We start from the raw sequence: 20,608 nt of genomic DNA, 5'->3' as shown, positions 1-20,608 counted from the left end.
CCCCATGGAAAACTCTTTTCGTTTTGCCCTTCAGGTTTTGTTTCGCCATAGTACGGTTCAGTTTTCAAGAAATCCACACAAGATTCTTGGTACATTTCTTTGTGATGATCTAACGTCCTTTAAGTGCATGACTGTAAGAACTGAGATTTTAAAATTTATTGTCCCACATGCCTCTTAGACCCCTGCTGCCAGGAACCCTACACCCCATGAAGCAACTTTCTTTATCCTCTCAGTAATTATCTGCATAAAACTATGAACAGACAAAACAAGAAGGATCTTTTTGTGTGAGGGGGTGTAAATCCAGTATAATTTATTTTCAACAAGTTTATTGTGATCTGCTATGTAGAAGTCACACAGAAACAGCATGAAGTTTATGTATTTTAGAGAAAGTAAAGCTCAGATTTGTTAATAACGCATCTCACTTTGAGCTGTGACAGTTTCTATAACTCAGGTGAAATTTGCCAATCTTGACACATACATTCTTCTTCACAGCAGAGCAGCAGTAACTTTTGCATTACCAGTTTTAGGTAACTTGAGCATGATTTGTTATACTTTAGCATAGTATATTGTGTAGGGTTAAGACAGCCCCCTTTAGAGGGCGGGGTTTGCCTCAGGCGAATGCCTGCCAATAAATGGTGTGCGGAGAGGCTGCTCGCTCCCTTTTTCCTCCCTACCTGTACTACGCTGGAACTTTGGTTCTGTAAGTTTAACATTAAAGTGGTAAATATTCTTTGATATCTGCATTGCCTTTATTTTGTGCGGGTACAATATTGAATAATACCCATGTGGTCCACAAGTACTAATATACCTCCCAGAGTGCTAACTTACTACAATAGCAGTAGCACCTAGGATCATCTGGATTTCTGAATTAATTCATAGTTCTTTGTTGTTCAGTCCTCAGTGGCCACATTGACCTTCATAAAAACACATTGGCTCCAAGATCACAGCCTTATACATTCTACAACAGGATGAGTTGTGAGCAAATAAGGCTGTGTCAAATGTTTTCTGTGGTGTTGTTATTCCATGGACACACATGTGCCATCAGGCGCACATATAATATTTTACCGATGTGAAGATTGTGTCTTTAGAAAAAGTTATGACTTTGTCAGATTTCACTGAATGGACTGAATCTGACAAACAAACCCTTCCTGAAAAATGGCCCCACTCAACAGATCATGAGTTGATTCTGACAAGCTGATGTCTTTCACCCTCCTGACCATACAAAAAAAATGTAAACTTTTGTGTTGACTAACACCTTGAAACGACCTTGAGTCTGAAACTTTGTAAATTGTCTGACCTCAAAGGTTTTCCTCTTAATCCTTGAGTTTCATTCAGGTCTATTGACGCGTTCTTTAACTGACCCAAGGGTTAATACCACATCTCTAGAATTGGTAGGTGTACACTGACTTCCTGATCTGTATTTATCTAATAGCCACTATTTATAGAATATTTATAATAGGCATTCAAAAACAATTTGAAGGGGAGGGTTATTTAACAAGAAAATTCCGGACCTACTAACCCTCTGTACATAATAAAGTCATGCTATTGTGGAGCTGGAAAAGGTCATTTGCAGCCAGTGAAATAGTGTAAAAATTGGTCCTCACATTGAAAATTTCTAGAACACTCTGATTGTATAAGTCTTGATAAACTACTATTATAACATTCCACCTGGACCCTTGAAGGATGGAGAAATTAAAAGAAATTGTATTGTGGTGTGAGAAGAACAGTCCCCCAGAAGTCTGAAACTGATTTTTTGGACACAGAGCATCAGCCAGTGTTCATACCACAGCCTGCAGTGGAGAGCTCATCACTCCCGTCGGGACAGTCTCTCTCACCGTCACACAGCCAGTGTTGGGGCACGCAAGCATGGGAGCCCTGGCAACTGAACATGTCAGAAGCACAAGTGACGGCACCTTAAACCCAAAGAAAAGTAATAGTAAGTCCTATGTATCCAATAGAACATGACCACAGCTTCATCTTTCCTGTGGAAATAAGCAAGAGGATCTTGCATTCTATTAAAGTAAAGTAATTATTGAGAATCATGGATTAGTCTGTCGTACTAACTACTGCCATATTCTTGTTTAAGAATATATTTTTTCCTAGTTTCAAGGGCTATCCTGTTTATAGCTGCATCAGACAAAGAAATACCTCTTCTCCTTGAACATATATCAAAGCATATACTGGAACTTTTAAACAAATGACACTGTGGAGGTATTGAACATACACAGGTGGGAATAATGATGATAACATTTCGTAGCTTAGCATGTATGAACTACCTAATGTGCCAACTCCTTTAGTCCTGTAGAACTATTAATAGACATACTCACAGAAAAGGAACCAGCTTCCACAAGCTGAAACTTGGAGAGAGCACAAGGGCAGAGCTCCCCATGAAAACCTGAAGACCCAAAATGTTTCTTTGTGGTTCTAAGAACATTCTGTAATGTGCTAGTATGCGTACTGTTCTGCCACATCTTACCTTGCTGCAAAGAACGATGCATGTACCCTTCACCTTTATCCAGAATCTGCCTTTCCACTTCTGTCCCTATTGTCCTTTTGGGATGCATGGTATCTCTTCAATGCTTGATGACCTGGACTATAAAGTCACAGGGACACACAAACAGCCTCTTCAGAGCATATGGTGACTACAAATCAATGGCTAAGGGGTGTCCCTAGCTGCTTCTACACTATATATCTTCAATGCTTAGTTTATTTGTCTACATAAAATGTTGAGTGAAGGAGTTCAATCCCAATTTTTAAGTTTTGCTTTTGAGAATAAAACAATGTTCAAAATATAAAACAAACACATACTTCTATAATTAGTTATATCAAGTTTTAATATACCTTGAAAGATATATAACAGATATAGCAAAGTGATAACTCCTTAATAAACAATTGCAGGTTCTGGGTTCAATTCCCAGCAATGCAAAAAATTAAAATAAAATAAGACTAATTTAATTGATAAAAAATATTTGCTTTCAATCATGTTAAACAGGACTAACGCAACTTAATAGGTGATTGTGTTTTTACTTTTCGATCAAATGATTGCTGTGAACAGAAGGTGCTTCTCAGAGCATTGCTTTCAAACTGTGAAGCAGACGATTGTCTCGACAACATCACTGAGAGACCCAGACTTTCCTAACCCTGACCTTCCTTGACACATATGAGGCCTGAAGGATAAGATTGATGTGAATACTGAAGTGTCCAGTTGTTGAGGAACTATATGTTTGATTGAGGATAAGAAATAATTTAACAGAAAAAGGGCTAAATAGAAAATACTAGAAAATAATTTGCAAAATTGATGTTGCTTCATTTAAAAATATAATTTATCTGATGTTATGGATTAATGACTTTTAAAATAAGTATCTTTTCAGAAACATTGTGTGAGTTCCTTATATTTTCAAGTAATTTTCAATATTAAATTTGTAATTGTATGTTTTAGCTTCTTTAATAATGGCAATGCTTTAATCTAATTCTGCCTGGCCTATGAAAAGTTTCTTGCCAAAATTTTCTCTACTGCTAGAAGAGGGGGTATGACTAAGTAATTATGAAGACATCTTCAACTACAAAATGGCATAACGCTCCTTGAAGCTAATTTGATAGCTCCCTTGATAGTATTTAACAGATTCTGAGTGAAGAGCATGCCAAAAACACTAAATCAATTGGGAAGAAACTAGTCATAGAAGGCCTCATGACTTCATTTTCTAGTTGCCACTGACATCTGGGATCGTGTTCATCAGGGAAAAATTATCCCTGGGAAGACTAAACACAATCTGAAACCATCCATCAGGCATATCCTGTGCTCTATTCAGACAGAAAGAGCCTATTAGTAAAGGTCAGTATCCTATTAATATTTTGGAAACTGGATTTCTGTCCTGTACTCTGACATCAGCCATAATTTGTATGATTTCATATACATTTATTAATCTCTATACATTTTCTGTTATCAATATCAAAAGCTAAAAATGGTTAGTGATGGAGTACAGAGTGAATTGCAGTTCTGAACTAGCATGCCATGTCAGAGATAAAATATGCTTGGTAAAATTATGCTAATTTACATCACCATAATATTTGGAAGTAGGGCTTTGAAACCTCTCTTCTAATGGATTTCCCAAAAGGGTGTTTTAGCACAGTAAATGTCAGGAGGCTGAGTTATTTGTAAGGCTCTCTTCCAATTCTAAAATATTAGATATGTTTGCTGACTGAAATTTTGATTGTAAGAAGTTCTTAGGCATGTAAGTAAATTGAATTTTAATAGACTCATTATTTTGAATAAAAATAAATATGGTTCACTATCATTTTCTTCTATACTTAAAATTGTTTTCAAGACATTGTTGAGAGATAGAGAGTAGAAAGAGAGGAAGTGGAAAGGAGAGAAAGAGAATGAAAGGTATAATATCACTTAGTAAGGTTAAAAAGACAGGAGGGAGCACTAAGAAAATGAAAAGGAATAAACTCATAGACACAGTCCATGATAATTACAGCAAATATATATATATATATATATCCATATCTCTTTATCCATGGAAAGTTCATGAACTTGAGCAATAACATTAGTTTCTCAGGATTGCATACCCTGGAAATCAGATATGAATACAGTGACTCCGTATAACTCTAATGCCTTTGCACCTCTTATTAGGCTGTGTCTTCTATGAGACAGCAGTTGTCAGTGGAACTTTACAGTGGCTAGTTAAAAAAAAAAATGTCAGAAACAAGATGGCTTCATGCACTGGAAGCATGCTTATCCCATAGAAGTCCTATTTAGAACTTAAAGATTTATAGTCAAGGAAAAGAATAGAGGAGCTAAAGACATGTAATTTGTCAATATTTCTTATGTTTAAAGAATATGATAATAGCCGGGTGGTGGTACCGCACGCCTTTAATCCTAGCACTGGGGAGGCAGAGGCAGGTGTGTCTCTGTGAGTACAAGGCCAGCCTGGTCTACAGAGCTAGTTCCAGGACAGGCACCAAAGCTACAGCGAAACCTTGTCTTGAAAAAACAAGACCAAACAAAATTTGATAATGACCATTATGTTTTATATTTATCTCTTGTATAACTGTACATTGCTCCAACCATGAAAAAAATTGGGGGGCAAGAAAATAAATTGTCTCTTTCGGGAGATAATGCCAATTTTATGTTGTCCACTGGGCAACTCAGTCAAGGTTAAGAATTATAAAGAACTTCTGTCTCTGATAAAACAATCTAAACAGCTGACCATTCTGCTGAACTATGAATGTAGAAAGACACTGAACTCTGTACAGCCAAGTGAATTTATTACTCAGGTTTTCCTCTGCCTAAAATGACATTAAAAAGAAACCAAACCTACAATAACGAGTAAAGGATGTGCAAGTGTAAATACATATAATACATACAATAAGTGCAGGGTAGATAGATGAATAGATAGGTAAAGAAACAAATAAATGCAAAGATGAACAACTGTAAAGACTTTATGGAGTTTAGCTTGCTGTATTCTTTTAGCCCTTGAGAAATCTAGGTAGTAGTATCATTGAAACTACAAGATAAATACTTGTGATTATTATAATAAATCACACTGCATTTGCAGCTGAATTACATAGCACTCACCTAATAGTTAAATACATAGTAGGTGAATATAGACATTTACTGCTACGACAATGCCATAAATATTAAATTTCATACTTGGAAAACTGTATAAATTTGCTGAATTTCTTTATTTACAAATTAAAACAATGAGGTGTCAATGCTTTATTACAAAATGAACATACAACATAGGTGCTCGATGATAGTGAAAATCTATACTAACTTTCAGGAGTCAACTAAGTAATGTGAACATATGTCATGAAGCATGATTATTTTGTCTAAATATGCCAATCAATGTCTACCTGGGCACCCCACTCTCTAGGTCCTCCATCTAGGGGCAAAACCACGGGGACCTCCCCCACCTGCCTCAATTTCTCTAGTCAGAAAGCAGGTAAGCTTCCTGTAGGTAGGCTGCTCCAACACCACTGTCCTGTTGATCGGACCCTGTAAGCTACAAGTCCCAATCTGCCCGCACCCTTCTATGCCCCCGCAACCTCAGAGGAACTCTGAAGCACAGACTGTCCAAAGAAAGGACTAAGAGAGAAACTCCCAAGCACAGGCTGTGTCTGCACAGAATGGATCAAGAGAGCAAACCAAGAATGCAGACCAAGAGAGGGGACCAAGAAAGCAGGCCAAGAGAAACCTCAATGTCTCCCTAAGACACAGACAGCAACAGTACAGAGCAAAGCAAGAACAGTTCCCCAAAACGCAGAAAGCAACTGCAAGGATTGGACCAAGAGGCAAAGATAATGCCACCAAAAGTTGGAGGGAGAGATGGATAGGTGCCAATGCAAGAATTCACTTAACAACTTAAAAAACAGCATGGTAACTCCAGATTCCAGTGGTCATACAACAGGAAAACTTGATTATCTTAACCCAAAATAATCAGAAGAAAATTATTTTAAATGTAAATTTATGAAGATGGTGGAAACTTCAAAGATGAAATGAAAAATTCTCTTAAAGAAATTAAGAAAAAACAAACAAACAAATGGAAAAAAATCAATAAATTTCTTAAAGATAACCAAGAAAAAACAATGAAACAAGTGAAATTAACAGTTCAAACAGGCCAAGAATTAAAGACTGAAATAGAGGCAATGAAGAAACACAAACTGAGGGAATAATGGAAATGAAAAATCTGGGTAAAAGAACAGGAACTACAGAGAGAAGCATAACCAACAGAATACAAGAGATGGAAGATAGCATCTCATGTGTTGAAGATACTATAGAGGAAATAGATGCATTGGTCAAAGAAAACACTGAATCCCAAAAATTCTTAACACAAAACATCCAGAAAATCCATGAAAAGACCAAATCTAAGAATAATAAGGCTACAAGAAAAAGAACCACTCAAGCTCAAAGACACAGAAAATATATTCAGCAAAATCATAGCAAAAACTTTCCTAACCTAAAGAAGGATATCACTATGAAGGTACAAGAAACTTACAAAACAACCAAATAGACTGAACCAAAAAATGTTCCCTTACCATATAATATTCAAAACCCAAATCATACAGAAAAAAGAAAAAATATTAAGAGCTGCAAAGTAAAAAAAAAAAGCCAAATAACATATAAAGACAGACCTATCAGAATTATACTCAACTTCTCAGTAGAAACCATGAAAGCCAGAAGGTCTGTAACAGATGTTCTGCAGACACTAAGAGACCATGGTTGCAAGCCCAGACTATTATACCCAGCAATGTTTTCAATAACCATCAATGGAGAAAACTAGATATTCCATGACAAAACCAGATTTAAACAATGCCTATCCATAAATCCAGCCCTACAGAAAGTACTAGAAGGAATACTCCAACCCTAAGAAGAAACTGCACCCACAAAAACACAGGCAACAGAAAACCTCACACCAGCAAACCCCAAAGAAGGGAAATGCACAAGCTCTACTCCCCCAAAATAGCAGGAATTAACAATCACTGGTCAGTAATATTTCTTAATATCAATAAATAAAAAGACACAGACTTAGAGAATCGATACAAAAACAGGATCCATCCTTCTGCTGTATACAAGAACACACCTCGATCTCAGACACATACTTTACCTCAGAATAAAGGTTTAGGAAAAGATTTTCCAATCAAATAGAACTAAGAAACAAGTGAGTGTAGCTATCCTAATATCTAAAAAAGTAGACTTCAAACTAAAATCAATCAGAAGAGATGGAGAAGAACACTATATACTCATCATAGAAAAAACTCCATCAAGTTAACATCTCTATCCTGAACATCTATGCCCCAAATACAAGAGCATCCACATATATAAAAGAAACATTACTAAAACTTAAATCACATATTAATCACAACACACTAAAATAGGAGACTTCAACACCCCACCCTCCCCAATGAATAGGTCAACCAGACAGAAACTTAGAGGAGAAATAAATGAATTAACAGATGTCATGACTCAAATGGACTTAACAGACATCTACAGAATATTTCATCCAAAATCCAAAGAATTCTTCTCAGCACCTCATGGAACTTTCTCTAAAATTGACTGCATACTCAGTAACAATGCAAACTTCAACAAATCAAAAAAAAATGAAAAAATAGCAAGAGTACATATGAAAAGAACAAAATCAAATACATATAAATAAAAATATGATGTTGTTTAATACATTAGAAAAAACAGACATGCTATATGTGTGCTTCACAATGATTAAATGTACACACTACGTAAAACTTCATAGGAAAAATATTATTGGAGCCCACAAAGGAAGCTGCTCACCACAAATGCTGTCGCTCTCATCGAAGCTATCTCCACAGTCATCCTCCCCATCACAGATCCAGTGTTTAGAAATGCATTTTTGTACAGAACAAGCAAATTGGTTCCAAGAGCAAGAAGAATCTAGAAAACAAACATGATTATTTTAGGAGGAAACACTAGGAAAATAAGTGCCAGTGATCTTTTGACAATAATGCAATCACAAACAATAATATATTTTTTAAAAAACGCTTTACAAAAAGAATTCTATTAAAAAGATAAATAATTGAGGAAATAGAGATTTTTACCCTTATTTGAACATTCCACAATATAAACATGTGTCAGACATAACGTGGCATCTAGTTAACATACATAGTTGACAAAGGTTAATTGATTATAATTAAGATCATCTTAAAATAGATTGCACTGTAACAAAAGGTTTTTCTTAGACTCTTTCTACAGGTTTTCTAAAAATCAACCACTCTATAAGAAAGTAAATCCAGTTAATACTCTCTATGCTGACTTGAAATGAAGGCTGACAACAGCCTGCAAAATCCTGTGGTTCCAGCTTGCACAGCCCTGTCTCTACAGCACACTTGTTACAGGGCTTGTCTCTTAGCTAGTGATTCTTGGCTGTACTCCGTTAAGAAAATCTTCAATCATCCAACTAAAATTAATACTCCAGATGTAAAAAGTGGTATGTTCTTTTTTTTTTTACTCCATCTCTAACTAGGAGAAAAACCTGCATTATAAAGAAGACATCACCATCAAATACTTGTTTCCAAAGAAGATTTGAGAAGTGACGTTCTAGTCTGACAATAGCACTGTCCTTTTAAAAAGTTCACATGTTGATACTTTCATTGCATTGTCTGAAAGTGATGGAGTTTGGAATTTTTGAGTAAGAACTAAAAAATTCATTAGAAATATGGCTGTTGTTTAATACTAGATTAGACATTTTTAACTCTGTCCTTTCTGCAGGTAGCACACTATTTCAAGTGACAAACTCAAATGAAATCCTCCTCAATGTAATCATCCAAAGCATAATATTTTTTAAATTAAAATATCATTTTGACTTTGCTTTGTGGTTGGTGATCTTCTTATCAGTTTGGAGAAATTAATAATCACAGAAGAAACAACTCTCTAGACGTATCTGTCAAAGGTTATTGTGAATAGATCCACTTGGGTGTGAAGCCCTACCATAAACGTGGGACAGGGTCTAGGGCACACTCCAAAGCAGAAAGTGAGTTAAGTCTGCTATTCATTGTTCTCTGCTCTTTGAGTGTGTTACAAGCCACCTCCTGTTCCTATGGCCATGCCTTCTCTGTCATGATAGACTATAACCTATCTATCCGTAAACCCCAACACTCACTTCCTACCTTAAATTGTTTATATCAGCAAGAAAATGAACTATCACAGGCTTTGATTCAAAAGAAATATTTTAAGTTGTGTATTTTGCTTTCAAAGATTTTCTTGGATGACCAGGAAAACAAAGGAAATTTAGGCAATTTTATTTGAAGAAAAACATAATTTAAGAAAATTTAATCATTTAATAGTTCCCGGTTTAGAGATTATGAATTAACATAGACTAATTCTGAAATATTTTTTTTCCGGAGCAGAGTCTGGCTCTAATGTGAAGATATGCAGAATCTTAATTACAAAGAGAATACTTCATTGTTTCCCCATGGAATTTACATTAAGGAGAGTTTGACATTTTACTAAGGATTCTTTTTTAACCTTTTTCTAACTTCATTCAACACAGTGTGTTTGTGTTATAATAAAAGGGGCTTGTTCTTCTCATACAAAATCACAAAATTACAAATTTTATAAAATGAAATTTTAAATGCTTCCTTTTCTTCCCAATACAAATGAACTTTACACACACACACAAATAATGAAATAGTGAGACAGGGGAAAGTCCTTGAAGAAACCAATGCTTGAGTGTATTACTTCAAATCATGCACAAATTAAATCAAAATGTAAAACCATTATTTAATTTCTAAGAATAAGTCGGTATTTTTGAAGACTTTTTCTCATAACCAAATGTAACTATATTAACAGGAACTTAAATAAATCGGTCAAAAATGAAGCTACCACGTTAAGACTAATGTTGATAACTATTATTTTAAATATAAAATTGTATGACAAGTCTGGGAGAAAGGTTGTTAGGCTTTGTTATAATTGTCTGTGTTTACATTTATAGTCTATTAACAATGTTGTGCATCAAGTACTTAGTCAGGGTACTCGAATATGATAGTAATGTGTGTAGCTCATACAAGAAAGCAGTGTGGAGGCTTACCACAGTGGAGTTCATCCAGCCCATCGTCACAGTCCTTCTGACCATCACACACCCAGGTATTCAAAATGCATCTTCCACTAGGACAACCAAAATAATTCTCTTCACATTTGTGTTTGTTTTGAACTATGATAAAACATAGAATGCAATGTCAAATACGTTAAATTAATCTGACGCTTTGGCAATGTTTGAAGATACAATATTAATAACACCTGAGATGGAAGAGACAAACCAGAAAATACAGAACAAATTACCCCAAGTCCTGAAGAAGGCCAAGGTTACAATGACCCAAGAATAAGAACTCATCGCCAATCATGAAGGACACCCTTTCCATAGACTTAACTATAAATTCAATCCAAGACTGACGTAGAACTGGAAAAAGTAGTTGAGGGAAATACTGGAATACTCATTGAATCAATTCGATGAATCATTCAATTGTAAAAGTAAAAAAAAATGGAAATAACTTAATTTTCTCAAAAGTGAATAAAGACAGAAATCATACTTGTGTTGGAAATGAGTTCTGTGTTTATCACAAAAGTGTATTAAACAGCATGTCTCTTGACTTAAAATAGGGGAGGTGGATTTAGTGTCTCTATTGTTCTTTCTTGAGTATCTCTTGGTAGGAATTAGGCAATATTCTCAGTTTTAAGGAAGAAAAATTGTGCAATAGAATTTTAAACATTATCTGACTGATGAAGAGCAAGTGGATATATAATTATGAGACCTATAAATTAACATTTAATTAATATTAATCATATATCTTCTAAATTATCACAATACAAAAAGTATTCTGTATGTAAAATTATTTATTATGTTCTGATTTTTTTCAAAATATTGAAGTAGTACATAAATTTCATAGAACATAGAATATTCTATAGGTTCTTCCCCAAAATCGAGCCTATTTATCCCCTTGTAGCCTTGGTTCAGATAAATTGAGATGTGTCTTCCCCATAATCCTTCAGAAATAGATCCCTGCAACTACTTTAACAATTGTATTGATTGTTAATAATTGAAATTCAAAATTATCCTTTACTTTTTGTAAACACATTTTAGTGAACTCACCAATATGACAAAATTATTTTACACATTACATTTGCTGCAATGATATATAGATCATGTGACACGTGCAGCTTTGCACACTGCAACCCTACACTATCCATCCACCTGCCACTGCCTGCAATCCTACACTTCCTGTCCACCTACCACTGCCTGCACTCCTACACTCCCTGTCCACCTGCCATTGTCTATATGAGCATCCTGCATTTTTTACCTAGTGTGAAACTCTACTAGCATTGTAAGATAACATTTAAAATAATGTGTTAATCTTAGAACAGAATAATCTTATAAAAGAAAAGAAACACTAGTTTAATAATTATTATGTAATAATCTCTTGAACATACTTTCAAAATTGACTGCAGATATAGTGAGAGAAAGAATGTTTCACTCTAAATAGAACTTTAGATTAGTAATTTTGACACAAAGATTGATGAAACCAAAACAATAAGGATTTTACCTAATCTTTTAAAAATATTAATTCATTCTTCCTACAGACCTTCTCAGGTCTCTTTCTCTTTTTCTCTTCTCTCTCTCTCCTCTCTCTCTCTCTCTCTCTCTCTCTCTCTCTCTCTCTCTCTCTCTCTTTCTTCCTCTCTTACACACACACACACACACACACACACACACACACACACACACATTGCATCTCAGGTCCAATCCCTCAGGTTTGTTCCTAGTGCTTCAGTAAGATAACATCTACAACCTCTCTCCCCACAGTCATACTTCCAATGGATACCACAGACTATTGTTACCTTACCTCCCTTCCTGACTGGTCACTGGATCTCACATCTGACAAAATCACACATTTCCTGTGAACATGCCAGGCAAGAGGCCAGAAAAACCAGGCAACAAATAGTTATCACACTCTTTGAAAGTCCCAAGAGAATACAGAATCCAAGGAACAAAACAACCACTCAAAAAAGACAAACCCAGAATTAAACACCTAGAAATGACTCCAAAACAGATCCTTAAATGCTATCTTAAGGACAGAGTTAACAACAGCCAGAGCAATGTGTTACCATTAGAGCACAGCTTTCATACTATATCAATATTCCATCACAGAGGAAGCCAAAGGAAACAACCTTAAAGTCAACATTATGAAGACGATAGAGGTCCTTAAAGGAGTGAATTAATCCCTTAAGGAAATACAGGAAAACAGAAATGAATAAGTTCCCTAAAGAAAACAAAAATAAGCAAGCAATCAAATAGTTGACGGAAATAAATAAAACTGTTGAAGACCTAAAATTGAAAATGAAACCACTAAAGAAAACACAGACTGCTGGGATCCTGGAAATGAAACATTTAGGAATTTGAACAGAAACTACAGAAGAACGTTTCACCAACAGTTAACAAGAGATGGAAGACTTAAAAGATATTATAGAAGGAACAGATACATTGTTCGAAGAAAAATAATAATCTAAATTTTTCCTGAGAGAAAACATCCAAGAAATGTGGGCCACTATGACAAAATCAAACCTTAGAATAATAGGAACAGAAAAAGAATTCCAGATCAAAAACCCAGAAAATATTTTTAACAAAATCATAGAAGAAAGTTTCTCTAACTGAAAAGACATGCCAATAAAGGTATAAGAAGCTAGGAATACATCAAATATGTTGGAACAGAAAAGAAAGTTCTTGCATCACATAGTTGTCAAAGCATTAAACTTACAGAACAAAGAAAGAACATTAAAAAACTGCAAGGGAAAAGGCAAAGTAACTTATAAAGGCAGACCTATAAGAATTAAACTCAACTTCTCAATGAAGACTCTAAAATCAAAAGGTACTCAAGAGATGACATGCAGACTCTAAGAGACCGGAGTGGCCAGTACAGATTACTATATCAAGCAAAATTTTCAACACCACCATGGTTTGAAACTGAATTTCAACAATATCAGAAACAACAAATCCTATAAATTCATGGAAACTCAACAGGTTTCTACTGAATGACTGGGGAGACAAGACAGAAATATAAAAAAAATAATTTCCTAGGACTCAATGAAAATGAATATGCAACATATCCAAACTTATCGGATACATTGAAAGCAGTAGTAAGAGGAAAATTTATAACACTAAGTGCCTACATCAAAATAACTGGACAGATCACATATCAGCAACTTAACAGCACACCTACACTCTCTAGAACAGAGGAAGTGACTTTTCCACTTATCCACAGATGGAAATACTCAAATTGAGGTTTCAAATCAATAAAAATAGAAGTAAAGGGAGCAATACAAAGAATCAATGAGACAAAGAGTCGGTCCTTTGAGAAATCTACAAGATACACAAACCCTTATCTAAACTAACTAAAAGACACAGAAAGATTATTCAAATTAATGAAGTCAGAAATGAAAAGGGGAGGCATAACAACTGACTCTGAGGAAATCCAGAGAATCATTAGGTCATACATTAGACAACTATCTTCCCCAAAATTGAAAAAATCTAAAAGAAATGGACAATTTTCTTGAGAGATTTCACTTGCCAGTTGAATCAAAATTTAAAAAAAAATCTAGATGGACCTAAAACATCAAAGAAAATAGAAGCAGTCATTAAAAGTCTTTTACTACAAGACTTCCAAAGAAAATCTTAGCTATTCCACTTCAATTTATTCCACAAAATAGAAATGGAAAGACCAAGTTCATTTTATGAGGCCCACAGTAACACTGATATCTAAACCACACAAAGACTCAACATAGAAAGAGAATTACAGACCAATTTTCCTCATAAATAAATATGTAAAAATATTCAATAAAATACTGGCAAACTGAATCTAAGAACACATCAAGAATATCATTCACATAATCAACTAAACTTCATCACAGAGATTCGGGGATGGTTAAACAAACAAAACAGTCAATGTAATCCATCATATAAAAAAACTGAAAGGAAAAGAAACAAAAAAATTATCATTTCATTAGATCCTGAAAAATCCTTTGACAAAATCCAACATCCACTCATGGTGAAAGTCTTGAATAGATTATGGATACAAGGTACCCACCTAAATATAAAAAAGACATTTTAAAGTAAGCCAATAACCAACATCAATTTAAATAGAGAGAAACTAAAGAAATTCCACTAAAACCAGGAACAAGATAAGATTATCCACTTTCCATGTATTTATTTGATATAGTATTTGAAGATTTTGTGGGAACAATAAGACAACTAAAGAAGATTAAGTGGATATAATTGGAAAGGAAGAAGTCAATGTATTGTTATTTTTCTATGATATGTTAGTATACATAATCAACCCCCAAAAATTCTACCAAGGAATTTCTAGAGCAGATAAATACTTTTAGTGAAATGACTGGATACAAAATTAACTAAAAAAAAATAAAAATAGAAATAAGTAACCACTCCCCATAAACAATGACAAAGGATTGAGAAAGATCTAGCAAACAACAGCTTTCACAATAGCCAGAAATAATATAAAATACCTTGATGTAATGCTAACCAAGCACGTGAAAGACTTGTATGACAAAATACTTGAGTCTTTGAAGAAGATATCAGAAGATGGAAAGATTTCCTCATGTTCATGAATTCTTAGCACTAACATACTAACGATGGCCATCTTACCAAAAGAAATGTAGATTCCACTCAATCCCCATCAAAATTCCAAAACAAATCTTTAAAGACAACACTGAACTTCATATTGAAAAGCAATAACAAAACAAAGAAGCAAAACAGAATAGCAAAGACACACCTGAACTATAAAAGAACTTTTGGGGGTATAATCATCCCCGATTTCAAGGTATAATACAGAACTAAAAGAAACAGAGGAAATTGGCTTAAATATACACAAGTTAATTAATAGAATTGAATCGAAGGTTCAGACATTTATCTATATACCTACAGACACCTGATTTTTGGAAAAGAAGCCAGAGATACACAATGGAAAAAATAAAGCATCCTTAACAAATGTTGCTGCTCTAACTGGATGTCAGCATGTAGAAGAATGCAAATATATATATATATATATATATATATATATATATATATATATATATCACCCTGCATTAAACTCAAGGTCAAGGGATCAAAGGCCTCAACACAAATCAGACACACTGTACTCATTGGCACAGGAGACAAGTTTCTGAAGGGAATAGCAATAGCACAGGATGCAAGTACAACAATCAATAAATGGGATCTCATTACAATGAGAAGCTTCTGTAAGGCCAAGGACACTGTCAATAAGAAAAATGGCAGCCTATAGTATAGGAAACGATTTTTAGCAACTCCACATTCAAAAGAGCACTAATATCCAGAATACATAAGGAACTCAAGACATCATCAGATCAACTATTCCTATTAAAAATGAGGTACATTTCAAATGACTGAGAAATATTTAAAGAAATATTCACCATCCTTAAACATCAAGGAAATTTAAATCAAAACTACTTTGAGATTCCATATTACACCTGTCAGAATAAATAAGATTAAAAAAGAAAAAAGCATGATAGTCCATGTTGTTGGGGATAGAGCAATTGGAATACCCCTCCATTCTTGGTGGAAAAGCAAACTAATACAGCCACTATGGAATTCACTATGGTGGGTTCTCAGAAAATTAGATATCCATCTATCTCAGGACCATGCTATACTATCCTTGGGCATACCCATCCTTAACCCAGAAGATATCTACACTTGATATCCAATGGCAAATGAAAAATCATTTTTCTTCAAATGAAACACACTGGTTGTATATACCACGCCAGGCCAGATCTGATGTCCATGAATAGTTTGCCAACAAAACAAAAGGAACTCAATAGTAATTTTTTGAATTTGTTTAATTTTTAATTGCTTTTATAATTTTTCTTTCATCTGTCCTGTGTTTATTTGTTTTAATTTTTACTTTCATAATTTGTGTGTCTGTTTCTTGATTTGCTTTAATATGTTTTTGTTTTTTAAGAGAAGGAGACAAAAACAGAACACAAAGTTGGCCAGGTAAAAAAGTGGGATGGATTGAAAGCAGATGGAGGAAGCACTTGATCAAAATATATTGTACAAAAATGGTTCTGAAAAAAAAAAGAAAAATAACCCTACTCTTAGATGGAGAACTACAGGTAATAAATAACACTAGAAGAAGAAGAGTCAATTTTCTACAGAGATTATCTCCCTATTTGGTTGAACAGAACCAAGTGTTCAGCCCTAAGGACCTATAAATAGTAACACTAAATAGACACAGATAGTTGTATTTATTTTTAGATATACATACGTGTGTGTTTGCATTTGTATGAAATGTTTAGAGGGCAAGAGGTTATAGAATTTGGATGGGAATTGTGGAGGACAATTGAGTTGGAGGGAGTAGAGGGAGATGTAAAAAAAAAAAAAAACAAAGGCCTTAAGTAAAATCAACATTTTAGCTTTATACTTCTTTTAGTAGAAAAGTTAGGATCTTACTAAGTGATTAATTGTGACCTCTTATAAAGAGAAGTTTTTTCAGAGTCTGTGTTTACAGAAATTGTGTGAATAGCCAAAATTACCACTTCTCAAAACATCTTGAAAAACTTTAAATGTTAACAAAACCTGAATTCAAGTGAGTGTTAGTATGGTGAGGTAGGCAAACAGCTGTTTAAGGACATATTAAGTGATACCCTCTTAACCATGTATCCACTTCCAATTATTTTTGTGAACATGTTGCATGACTTTATTTAGTTTCATTGTCCTTAACTAGAAGCTATCATCGCTATTACAGAAGTCATTTTCTAAAAAGCTAAATGATGTTCTTTAGAGAAGATATGTCAAGCAGAGATGGTTAAGGAGGATATATAAATGTTTCTGTCCAACTACGAACCGATAAAAAAATAGCTCCCCTCCCCACCATGTCCAAAGCTGAATGAACGGCAGTACCCTAACAAAATCATCAGCTGGGTATCACAAAGTAAGGTAGTAATAACAACTGTCTTTCTTCTGTTTATCCTTTAAAAGGTTGTTTAAGTTTTGTTAATTTCCTGGTGAAGCTTTATAGACGATAAAACTTAATATCTTAATCATCAATTTTGAAAGTACCAATGAGGAGCTAAATGTTAAACAATATGATACAAAATTAGTATATATGTCCTATGCACCAGTTTGTAATTCATTTGGAGAGATCAAGTGGCATATTTAGAAGAAGATAGCTATTCCTGCTCTATATCTAATTCATCCATTCATTCCTTAAGTAGCTATTAAATCTTCAAGACAAGAATTTTTTTTTCTTGCGGAAATTACCTGGGCACTTTAACTCATCCGAATAGTCTCCACAGTCATTAGACCCATCACAGATCCAGCTTGGCAGAACACACAGTGAAGTCGAGTTACAGCTTATGAATCCTTTAGATTTCACTCCAAGTTTATAGAAATGTGTGCAGTCTGTATTATCTAGAAGGGTATGAATAAAAATGAAATTAAAATCACATTTGCCAAAATTTATGAGACTTCTACCTAGGTCACGGAGACGAGAAAACTTAACATCGTCAAGAAAGTAAATACAAAATTATGCTACAAAACAGGGTTAATTACATATCAATTCTGGAAGAAGTTCAAGAAAAAGTTGGACAGTGTTCAATTCAACGCCAACAGGTGTTCAGCCATGAACAAACAAAAGGTAGTAGCAATCCTTACTGCAGTCCTTTTCGTCTGAAGCATCTGCGCAGTCCATGTGTTGGTTGCATCGTGCTGATCTTGGAATGCAAGTTCCATCTGCACAGCGAAACTCAACTGTGGAGCAGGTTGATACTATAGAAACCACAATAAAGAGGTCAGTGGATAGAAGAGATTGAAAATTACCTCTGCTTTATATTTGGAGAACTTTCATCAATTTATGCAATTTTATTTTAGTTCAATGTTTGATCTATATGTCTAAAGTGACACCCTGGCCCTCCAGCCTTCACCCCAATATGTCTCCTCTACTAGTATGTAATTCTGTCTTAAATGTGGATTTCTTCATACCAATTTGTAATTGCCAGTTCGTGTACTTTGGAGACCTCTGGTATAGGTTCCATTCAAGAACGAGTTAGGTCTTGTTCATTCTGATTATATGGACCCAGCACTGAGATGGCATTAAAATTGCAATGAAAATCCTTTCCCCTCCCATCTCATATAGTTAAAATCATGAGCAGAAGCAACTGTATGATTGCATGCCTACAGGGAAAATCCTTAGGTTAAAGAAACAGGCATAAGCGGGAGTGGGGAGAGAGAAGTGGGTACTGGGTTTCTTTTATTTAATCCTCATGGACAACTGACAATTACCACTGATAAAGCCATCTTGGCAATGGTTCATGCTGTGGATGCTTGAACACACAACTGTTCAACCATGTTGGTAGTGTGTATCATAGCAAATACAGATTACACACAGTAACAAACATATGTGTTATGTCTCCCTATTGCTGTGACAGAAGTTTGACTTTAGAATTTCCTCAGATTAGATAAAAAAAATATGCTTCAGTGTGTTAATTTTCTTATATACAGGTTTTAAGTAATACATTATTTTTAATTATACATTTATTTCTAGGTTGCTTACACATTCATTAAAATGTAATAATTTTCAGCAATATGTTGTAAACAGGTGTATAGTATGCTGTGTATGTTAGAGTCATCTAAGTGTGATTTTTATTCCGACTTTAACTTCCACAGACAGATGATATCAGTGAGTAACATAAAGGACTTTGTGATTATGCAGCCTTTACTTGCATTGATATTATAAAGTGCCTATTTAATTATAAACAAATTATATCAATTGAAAATGGTTTAAAACTATTTTAAAATATGCAAATTTTCCTCAGGGGTATGTATGTCATTTGTATTTCATAACACACTGTTCTTATTATATTTAATTGTATCTTGAAATTGCATACTTATTTGTTTAAATGATGATTAGAATAAATGTTTTATTTACAATTGGTGATTAAAATTGCTTCACTGCTTCTTCATTAAAAATAACAACTTAACATGCGAAAGAGATAATGCCATTATCAGAAGAGATAAATGCATTGCTCCACAAAGGGAAAAATAATTTGTATGCCCTAAAAAGAATTTATAATATACCATTCTATTTCATTTCATATTCAGTTTTCTTTCAGTAGAAATAGTAAATACATCATACTGGAAGTACACAAGATAATCATTTTTACTTTATTACTTTCCCAATCAGTCTTTCTTTAACTATACTCCAAATGATTTCTTACAGTCTCTTTGTTAAGCAAACAGGATGCATTTCTTTGTGAAATAATACTGCAGCTATAAGAAAGCCTACAAAGGTACATATAAATATGATTTAAACATGGAATCCATGAAAGATGCCAAGCAGTTTTGGTTCTGTAGTGAAAATAAAACTAAAAAGAAAACCTCCTAAATATCTTAAAAGCAAACACAACTGTGAACTAAAAGTTTTTAGAGAACAGTGAGGGAGTGCAATCAGTGATACGCAGATGCTCAGGAGAGTGGGGTTGAGTGTAGAAGACATAGGGATTCATTTCTTCCTTGCATTAAGAATGGCTACAGGAAGGCAGGCAAGCAAGCATGGTGCGGGAACAGTCGCTGAGAACTCACATATAAGACACAATCATGAGGCAGCAAAAGAGAGAGAGAGAGAGAAAGCGAACTGGAAATAGCATGGGATTTTAAGGCCTCAAAGCCTACCGGAAGTGATAAATCCCCCGCAACAAGGCCAATCTCCTAATTTTTTCCAAATAATTCTATCAGTTAGGGACCATTTATTCAAATATATGAGCCTGTAAAAACTGGTCTCATTCAAATCACAAAATAGGGTTAGTAAATCCTGGGCATATGAATGAACTGTCATTAAAAGAGAATAGCTGTGAAGTGCAATGGATCATCCTCTGGACACACGTCTTCACTGATTTTGTGACTAGTTATAGAGTTTGAGAGGCACAGGAAGGTTAAGCAGAGATGAACGAGAAAGAAATGGAACTTTGTAATATGGCTACAGCATTCTGTTTGTGTCAAGATGGTTGTAGGAGATTATGACTTCTACATTAGTAGTCAAAGAAGAACTCTTGTGT

The 20,608-nt window shown here is 34.5% G+C and overlaps 1 protein-coding gene across 1 annotated transcript in view; it reads right to left on the bottom strand.

The window, feature by feature from the left end:
* Lrp1b (LDL receptor related protein 1B) overlaps positions 1–20,608 on the bottom strand; it is a 1,720,116-nt gene that overhangs the window by 224,682 nt on the left and 1,474,826 nt on the right. Inside the window, exons 48-52 of the mRNA XM_075985306.1 lie at positions 18,210–18,323; positions 17,817–17,966; positions 10,563–10,685; positions 8,291–8,410; positions 1,785–1,913 (exon numbers count right to left, since the gene is read on the bottom strand). Coding sequence (XP_075841421.1) covers positions 1,785–1,913; positions 8,291–8,410; positions 10,563–10,685; positions 17,817–17,966; positions 18,210–18,323 — 636 coding nt within the window. The remainder of the gene's footprint in view (positions 1–1,784; positions 1,914–8,290; positions 8,411–10,562; positions 10,686–17,816; positions 17,967–18,209; positions 18,324–20,608) is intronic.

Source organism: Microtus pennsylvanicus, chromosome 9 (genome assembly GCF_037038515.1).
Source record: "Microtus pennsylvanicus isolate mMicPen1 chromosome 9, mMicPen1.hap1, whole genome shotgun sequence".
NCBI classification, from domain to species: Eukaryota; Metazoa; Chordata; class Mammalia; order Rodentia; family Cricetidae; genus Microtus; species Microtus pennsylvanicus.
This window is presented reverse-complemented; position numbering and strand designations above follow the sequence as displayed.